The 9,755-nt window shown below is 35.1% G+C and overlaps 1 protein-coding gene across 1 annotated transcript in view; it reads left to right on the plus strand.

Annotated features, from left to right (window-relative positions):
* Window positions 1–9,755, plus strand: part of LOC117110743 (glutathione hydrolase 1 proenzyme-like) — a 13,390-nt gene that overhangs the window by 2,537 nt on the left and 1,098 nt on the right. The window contains exons 2-9 of the mRNA XM_033253535.1: window positions 758–937; window positions 3,056–3,276; window positions 3,806–3,989; window positions 4,256–4,428; window positions 5,445–5,591; window positions 6,003–6,130; window positions 7,190–7,389; window positions 7,870–8,107. Coding sequence (XP_033109426.1) covers window positions 758–937; window positions 3,056–3,276; window positions 3,806–3,989; window positions 4,256–4,428; window positions 5,445–5,591; window positions 6,003–6,130; window positions 7,190–7,389; window positions 7,870–8,107 — 1,471 coding nt within the window. The remainder of the gene's footprint in view (window positions 1–757; window positions 938–3,055; window positions 3,277–3,805; window positions 3,990–4,255; window positions 4,429–5,444; window positions 5,592–6,002; window positions 6,131–7,189; window positions 7,390–7,869; window positions 8,108–9,755) is intronic.

Genomic DNA, 9,755 nt, shown 5'->3' on the forward strand with positions numbered 1-9,755 from the left:
GTTGCTAAACTGACCAATCAGCCATGTTTGTTTTGGTCACGTGGATAACTTAAACGCTGATTAACGTACTCTGGTTAACGTTAATTTTCCGTTGTCAACGAAGTCTATTTTACGAACCAGTCGAATGAAAATAGTGCTCAACGAAAAATCGTAGTCAACAAAATGAATCAGTCGAATAAGCCCAATGTTCCACAATACGGTGGACAATTTCAGTATTTATTTGAGGGTAGACTGCAGTTTCGCTCATTATAAACGGCCTGCGTATAATACTGTATTCAGGCACATGACGGAGGTTTACCCTCTATGAAGTGACTGCTTTAGTTCCTGTTTGTATTAATAGTTCCTGGAAATTGCCACGATTAATGTATCATTTTACTGCAGAAAAATGTGAAGAAACAATCACGTCTGCTTAAGATCACTGTCTTAATAATTTCCGACATTGAAAAACAGCGAAATCGGACGAGTAGTAAAGTTACAAGGAGAAACCTCTGAAAAAAAAATCAGTGATTTTAGTAAAACCGGACGTTTCGGTACAAATTACATGCGTTCGAGAGCCCCCTCCCCCCCGCCCTTGTAGATTAGTAATTGTGAATTTATTTCTATGTCAGCGTTCCAAGATCCACGATTCTTTAATTTCTTTAAACTTGAGACATTCAAATAAAACGGTTACATCCCAAAAATCCGGGTATTTGCTGACTAAAATTTCGGTAGACCATACTGTAATACGGTATTCAATCTTATTGATTTTTTATTGCAGAAAAAATGAGAAGAAACAATCGCGTGTGAAGATCATCGTCTTGATGGTGTTGCTATTGGTCATCATAGTTGTTACTTTGGTGTTAGTGTTTAGCCTGACGAAAAAAGAGAATGTTGAAAACGGTCAGTTTAGGAAGGCCGCTGTTGCGACTGACGTTCCCGAGTGTTCTGAAATGGGAAGGTAGGCATGATGTACTGATGTAAGATAAGATAATTTAATTATTATTCCACTAATGGAAACACTTTGCTCGCCATTACATACAGTAGATAAAATATTTATAAAATAGTCATCAAATGATGTATAAAAAATGTATTAAGTAAAATAAAATTATTATCATCAATATCATTATTGACTTTTCCCAGCGGTAGCCGGATAAGTCAATGTTTTGGTTTTTTTTTTCTTTTTTCTTCCATATCATTTTCCCTATCTTTTTGCACCGGGTTTTTCCGGGGAGTGGATTTGAGGATCAATTAAAGAGACTAAGGGGTAAAATCTACACCAGCTATTTCAAAAACAGGGTCAACTGATCTGAATGAAACTTTCGGGAAAGTTTAACCATATTACAGGGAATCAATTATTAAATGTTGGTAACCATCCAGGTTTTGGTGTGAATTTGAGGGTCATTTAAAGTTTCAACGTCCTATACTTAAATATCTCCAATATCAAATGATCTAAATGAAACTTTTATAGTTTGTCATGATCCAATAAAGAAATTGATTAAATTTTGGTGACGATCCGGAGTAGGGTGGGGATATGCAACCGCTCAAAGGGACACGTCTAAGACCAGATATTTCCAAAACGGATAAAGTGATCTGAATGAAACTTCCCGGAAGGTTTAATTAAGTTCCCTGGAAGAAATTATTAAATGTTGGTGACCATCCAGGTTTGGTGTGAATTTGAGGGTCATTTAAAGTTCCAACGTCCTACACCTAAATATCTCCAAAAACATATCAATGTATCTAAATGAAACTTTCTATAATAGTTTGTCATGGTCTAATAAAGAAATGATTAAATTTTGGTGACGATCCGGAGTACTAGGGTGACGATACAGAATCAGGTGAAGTTTGGGGTCATTCTAAGTGCTAACATCCCAGACCTAAACATCTCAAAAAACTGTAAATCAAAATAAAACTTTACAGAATGGCATGGTCCACTAGAGAAATGATAAAACTTTGGTGACGATCCGGAGTAGGGTGTGGACATGAGGGTTATCATTTTACAAGAAAGTACTCTATTTTATAAATCTTAGTGACAGTCCCGATTCGGGTGTGAATTTCAGGGTCATTTAAATTGCTAAGGTCCCAGACCTAAATATCTCTAAAAAACTTATCAGTGGATCTAAATGAAACTTTCAGAATAACTTGTCATGGTCTATCTAATCTAATAATCACACCAAACAACCATTAACACAAGTTTTTATTTAATCCCTCAAAAACTGCAAAGGTATAGTAGAAAACATGCATTTGATGTGTTATTATACGATCGACTATATTACAAAATACGACAGCTCAGTTTATTACAAAATACGACGGAGAGTTATTACAAAATACGACAGCTCTGTTATTACAAAATACGACAAGGTTTATTACAAAATACGACAGGTATTACAAAATACGACATGGTTTATTACAAAATACGACAGGTATTACAAAATATGACAATTATTACAAAATACGACGCAACACACGTTTCAAGGCGTCCTTTATCCGGCCGGCAGCATTACCAGCCCAAAAGGAAGGCAATATACGTCCAAACTCCAAACACTACATTATTATTACAGATCTATAGAAAGAAAGCAACATATGTTCATTGGAATTAAATATATGCCTAAATAAAGTTCTCAAGCCATGATTAAATTTTTTACGCATATATCCTATCAATATGGTCAATGAAATGTAAATTTATCTTTAAAATGTTCTAATGACTAAGCTTGTTAACATAGCAAAGAGATAAAGAAAATCCCCTCCACAATTCACCATCCAATTTGAAACAACTTCTTGGACCTGAAAATTGGGGGTGGTTTTATTTATTTATTTGCTTGTTTTGTCTGTTTGTTTATTTATTTATTATTTCTTTATTTCTTTCTTCATTTCTTCATTCATTCACTCATTCATTCATTCATTCGTCCATCCATCTATCCATTCATTCATTCATTCCTTTCTTTATACATTTATTTATTTATTTATTTATTTATTGTTATCTAATAGTAGTAGTGTCATACATTTCAAATTACAATTTATAATATTTGGATCACAAATATCAAAACAGCTCACCAATAATTAACAAACCTTGTTACAGTTCGATTCTGCAAGGCGGAGGATCTGCTGTCGACTCCGCTATAACGTCGATGCTGTGCGTTGGATTAGTGCACGGCCAGTCGTCTGGAATTGGTGGCGGTTCTTTTTGGCTTATTTATGATAGGAAAGCTAAAGGGACGAAGTTCATAAATGCCAGAGAAACTTCACCCGCAGCTACCACACCTGATATGTTTAACAGCGATCCCAAAACTAAAGTATACGGTGAGATTACGTAAGATATAAGATATACGTAGGTTCTTATGAAATTTATTTAATATTTATTTACTCAACTTTCTTTTACGAGGGTACTCTTACAGCAAAGTGGAAGGGGTTGATGCACTTGCGTGAATGTGCGTCAGTATAATAAAGCGTTGATTCGTTCAGTTATCGGTATGTGAATTTTGACGAAGAGGGATTGATTCACTGACGTAAATCTACGTCTCTTGGGATTGGGAGGGGTTGTCCATTGATGTACCAACACTGGAAAGAGAGAAGTGCAGCGGGAAGGGTCTGGGTTGAGTAGGTGACGTACGTACATTTGGAAGGTAAGCAGCTTAGTCAGTGACGTGTGGGTTGAGAAAAAAAAAAAAATTGGGGTTTAATCGGTGCATGCCTTATTGAAGTTTAAAAAGTTTACAGTATCGAACATGACATTGTTGAAACAATGTCTAAGCTATACAGTTAAGAAATTGTAATGATTAACTAGCTAATAAATTATACAGCACATTCATCAAAAGAACTCAATTCATAGGTGCCTTGGCTATAGGGACACCGGGGGAACTTAAAGGAATGTGGGAAGCCCACCAGAAATATGGTAAACTTTCTTGGAAGGAATTGTTCCAACCGGTTATTGCATTGGCACGAAAAGGTTTCCGTGTTACCAACCACACGGTATTGACTCTGAACAGCCTAGTAGCCAGTGGCTTCGTGTCTGAGTAAGTATTTCAGTGGTCTAGGTTCACACTCCTAAATTTGGCCTATATAATTGTTGAAATCTGTATTGTGATTGTGTTTCCGGTATTGTCAGTAGGCAACGACGGAAAAGAAATAGAATAATATTACCGACAATATAATTGGAGTTATCATCCCATTAAAAATTTCATTAAGCTTCAAGAAATAATCATCATTATTATTTTTATTCTAATATCAATATTTCTATTATAGTCCTAATAAAAACATTTTATTATTATTTCTGCCTCAGTGCTTGGAGAGACGTGTACTTCAAGGATAATGGGACCCATCCTAAAGAATATGGCGACATTGTTATTCGCAGCAACTTTGCCGACACTTTGCAACGTATCGCTAATATCGGTGTGTCAGAATTTTATACTGGACATACAGCGGATATGATTATGCAAGACATGAACACTTACAGTGAGTTTCTCGATTTAATGCCATCCACCAATCTGTTATTCGATCAATCAGCCCATCAATCATTCAACCAATCAATCAATCAATCAATCAATCAATCAATCAATCAATCAATCAATCAGTCAGTCAGTCAGTCAATCACAATGGACTATAATGACTGAATGTGAATTCAGTCTCTCCCTCGTTTATTTGATCAAGGCATTTTAGTTATTTATTTGATCAAGGCATTTTAGTTGTTTAATTAATTTAATTTAATTGTTTAATGTTCATTTTACGTGGATTTTTTTTTTTATTGTTAAAGGGCCTCACTGGAAATAAGGTTTTATATTTTAAACAATTTTTGGGGTCTTTCTTAGTTTTTGCTTTGTATCTAAGAAATGTTTTTGATTGTAATTCCTGAATAAAATGAAATGAAATAAGAGTAGAACTGACAGTAGGTGTGGTCCAGTATTTTTAAAACAGAGGAACAGGATCAAGGCCTTAGTTTATGTATTGGTACGCCCTATTATTTCAATAATTTTTTTAAAGTACAAAATAAAGTCCTTAGCAGCCAAGACTAAATTGAAGCATTCATATACAAAATTGAAATCATTTGAGCTTAGATACATTAAAGCACAAAAAAACTACAACGAAATGTACAAGGTAAAGCTATAGACGACTCACACACAAGGGCAGGCGCTGACCCAGACGAGGCACGTGCCCCTCCCCCGTTTTGCCACTAAATTTTAAAAATTTCATTGCATATCAATGTTATGTGCTACTCACCTTATTTATTCCGAAACTGTTGTGCCCCCCACCCCCGTTTGAACATTTTGGATCTGCCCCCTTCCACACATGGAAAACACAAAGAAAAAATGTTTTTTTTTCTGAATCTCTATCGATTTTTACAAAATTTCCATATTTCTACTCATTTCGTTGTATACAGCTGGGCGAAATTTGGTTTCGGAAACCAGTGTGAGAATCTTCACTTACACAACATAATATCAACTACTGTTATTTAGATATTATTTATTACACAGATGGAACCTTGTCAATGGCGGACTTAAGCAACTATTCAGTGAAGTGGTCCGATGTTTTGACGACATCATTCATGGGTTACTCAGTGATGTCCCCTAGTATGCCATCTGGGGGACCGATCTACCAATTTATTATCAATGTAATGAAAGGTAAGAGATGCTCGTTTAACTCAATATAACAGAGGATGAATCCATCATTTGTTACTCAACGTCTTGAATTACTGTGCACACTAAATTAAATTAATAACAAAATTCAAAAACTATAATATCAAATGCGCAACGCTTGTGAAAATCCACGGGAAAACATGAGACTATATTATGTAGGCAATTTATTAAGTTTGCCGACAATGAAAACTCGCGGCCCAGCATCTACGGTGAATTCAAAAAGACTGTATAGCCAGGGAAAACACAGGTATGGTTAATTATATGCCCTAATGATATTAGCAAACAGGTGATGTCATAATTTTATAAAACATGCCTATTAATCTTTAGTAAAAATAGATCTACATGAGCACATGTACGGCGTATATTATAACAATTTCAATTGTATTTTGTTTGTAGGATTCGATATTGATATATCATCCGATGCAGACAAAGTCAAATTTTTCCATCGTTTTCTTGAAACCTGTAAATTGGCGTTCGGTCTAAGGGCATATCTTGGAGACGTCGACACGCCTGAAGTTAATCAGGTATTGACGGTCTATCTAATAAGCAATGATTATAATTAACTTAACTACACTGTAAAAACAGCGTGGAGGATTTAAACGCAAATCTTCAAGCAATGTTGTCCTGTCTTGGTGACAGGTTTAAGAGCTAAACGTGTTTAGATATATTTTAATGTGCTTAAGGATCTTGACGTGTTTAGAACACATAACGACGAAACTACTGTAATATATCAACAATACAATACAACAATTTTATTTCTTAATACAATTCAGGGGGTGCGATCGCACCGTATGCACCTCCCTGAATCCGCCCCAGCATAAAAAATAAATTGTGTTTACACCCCAGCCCCACCACAGATGAGGCTGAGGTACGAAAATTTGAGGCAATAGTACTCAGTATGACCGGAAATGACACTTCATCATCATAACATCACCATCAGCGATTTTCGGCTATCATACAGATCTAATTAATTTGTATTGTACAATAGAAAATAAAATTTAATTGCCTTTGATCTTATAATTCTTTTCATACTTCTCAAATTATAACAAAAGCGTCACCGATATCTTGCTAGTTACAGTACTGTGTACTCAGGCTGTACAGCGCTTTTTCGTTAAAACCTGGGTCATAATTTTATGCAGCTTATTTCAACAACTTGTTGACTTTATTCAGTATCCCGCAACATCATAACAATAAATAGCAAATAACAAAGTTTTTCTTAAAGTTAAAACCTACTTTAAAATAGGTGAAAAGATTAAAATTAAACTCAATAAAATGCGATGTTGTAAACCATGGTATACTAGGATAGCCCACGAAAGTTGTATAAAAACGACTTATTTCCAATGGAGTCCTTGCAAAAAAAAAAAAAAAAAAAATTAAACAAAAATTAAAAAAAAACAAACAAAAAAACAACCTAACAGAAAATTAAATAAAAAATAAGTGGGAATCGTGCCCCTGTTCCCCCTCCCCCACCCATGATCTGCGCTCATGGTCTGTGTTCATGATTGGTTCTGTGTGTAGGTAACATAGACCTACAAACTTAAAATGTGAAAAAGTCACTGAAGCTCACAATATGTTCGTTAAAGGTCTTGAATAATTTGGCATCTGAGAACTATGCTCGTAAGATACGGGACACCATAAGCGACGATATGGTCAGTTACGCAAATGCAAGTTACTATAGTACCAGACATGATGACACTAACGATAAATTGGGAGACACGAGTCATGTGAGTGTTTTGGCTGCGAACGGAGATGCTGTTTCGGTTACGACCACTGTTAACTGGTAGTAAGTAAAGTAATCATTTAACATTGGTTGGTCATAGTCAAATATATCATCATTATAATTATTATAGTTTTACTTATACTTTTCTAAAGTAGTAGGAGGAATAAAGTCTCCTTGTATCAAATTCTCAATTGAAGAAATAACTTTCTATATACGTAAATAAAAGTCAAATTTTTATTCCAGAGTTTTTAGGCATTCACATGGTCTTCAAGTTAAAACAAGTTATTATGTCATAAATCATATTGAACATGACTAATGTGAGCATTGAACATATTTATGATATATTTCATCTACAGTATTTGTCAAATTGCCAATGTGTAAAGTACAGTACATTTTACCCAGTCCAACATTAACCATAAGCGGTGAACGAACAAAACTTCTACATAATTTAGTAAAATTGGTGAAAATCGAGTAGTTGCCCATAGCTAATGCACGTGGTAATTACGGTAAATGAATTTTTGACGTTAGATTTTTTAAATTTAGCTTTGGTTGCAAAATCATGTCGCCCACAACAGGCCTTATATACAACAATGAAATGGCAGACTTCACAATTCCTAATACGGAGGATGAAAATCAACCATCAAATCCAGCCAACTATCCAGCACCTTACAAACATCCTCTATCATCCATGAGTGGCAGCATACTCCTCGATGAAAATGGTGATGTCAAGTTAGTCATCGGATCTTCTGGTGGCAAGAAGATAATAACTGCGAATGCTTGGGTAGGCACCTTCTTGTTCCTCTTGTGTCTGTTTGGGCTACTGGTTGACGTTGACGACCACTGTTCTCAATTTGTAGTGGACATGGGGTTAAGATGCCTTATATGGACCCTTCCGCTAAGCCCCGCCCCTTGGATATTGTTGCTAAGGTCTTACAAGATGACAGTGTGTTAAAACATACGCGAACAAAACACGCGCGTTTATGGGTAAGTTGTTAAGTTTCACACTGTGGGAAGGTCAGTTCCACCATCCTCATTTCAGTTTTTTAATTCAAATTCTTTATTCCACAACTTTCACAAATAAATATACATATTGCATTTCATTTTTTTCTGACCAGGTACTAGCTGATGAAAATCTAAAAAATTGTTTTCTTGTTTCTTTATTCACCAATTGAAAAAAAAAAACGATATCGAATATAATTTCAACGGTCACATCAATTTTGGCAAATGCATGTGAATTAGCTATTAGACATAAAATGTGGCCAAGGAACGACATGAAAAAATGAAACTTAAATTTACCGAAAATAAAGAACAATCATCTTGGAATATTGACCTTGATGTATTGTTTCACGATTCCGCATAGACTAGAAAAAAAATCTGAACAAAAAATGAGTTAGGGGGAGTGGAATGTTAGAAGCAATCCACATAGCCAGATATCCTAATTATTTCCTTCTGGTCACCCTAAGCCCTGTTGACACTTGATTTTACTCCTTGTATACAAATAGCGGCCGTTTTTACTTTTATTTATTATTATAAAATTGAAACTAAATAAGCTACAGATATGATTTTGCTGTCTAAACTCATAATTTCTAGACAGGCAACAAACTAGACATATAAAAACTACTGTCACTCAAGCCAGAATGGAACATAATTAAAAAATAGGTGTTTATTTGTTTAAAAATAATCGAAAAATATACTTACTTGAAATGTACATAAAATAAGAACGAGTATATAAGCTAGTTTTCTATGTAATCCAGATAGATTTTTGAACAAAAATAGATTTTATTGACTAATTTTATCATTTTTACTGCGCTGAATTCAAAATAGTTAGGTGCCATTATTTTCCCAAAGTCATCGGCGCCATTTTGAATTTCAAGATGGCTGACGCACCACATAAAACATGGTCATGATTGGTGTCAATGGAAAGCAGTGGCGGATCCAGCAAGGGGGGGGGGGGGGTTCGGACAAACTCCCCTCTGTGAAGAAACGTAACAAAATACTATTGGGTCCTGGCTTACAAAACGCATTACCAACCGCTTCTCGCGCATCGTGCGGGACGGTCCCGCTTCAAAGTGATTTTGGATGTAACACGCATTTGGCAGAAACACATGCGTGATCTTAAATTTGTCACGCATTTAGTCCACGCTTGACGACGAATAATCACGAATTCAGGGAAAATATATTTAAAATTAGAAAAAATTAGTTTTACTAAAATTATGAAACAATCATGCAGTAACTTAAGTCATTAGAGAGCTTTCGTTATCGCGTTTGAGATTCAATTCACCAAAAGCTTTGGCGGCTCGTGTGGTCTTGCGCGTTCATTGTCACAATGTTGATTATCCATGAAGCTATCCAAAAATAAAAACAAATTGAATTAAATATTTTGATAAATAATTTTCTCATTATAAATAAAGACAACGAAATTCCTAAAA

Source organism: Anneissia japonica, unplaced genomic scaffold (assembly GCF_011630105.1).
Source record: "Anneissia japonica isolate Jap-2015-1 unplaced genomic scaffold, ASM1163010v1 scaffold2756_len2360902_cov194, whole genome shotgun sequence".
Classification (NCBI taxonomy): domain Eukaryota; kingdom Metazoa; phylum Echinodermata; class Crinoidea; order Comatulida; family Comatulidae; genus Anneissia; species Anneissia japonica.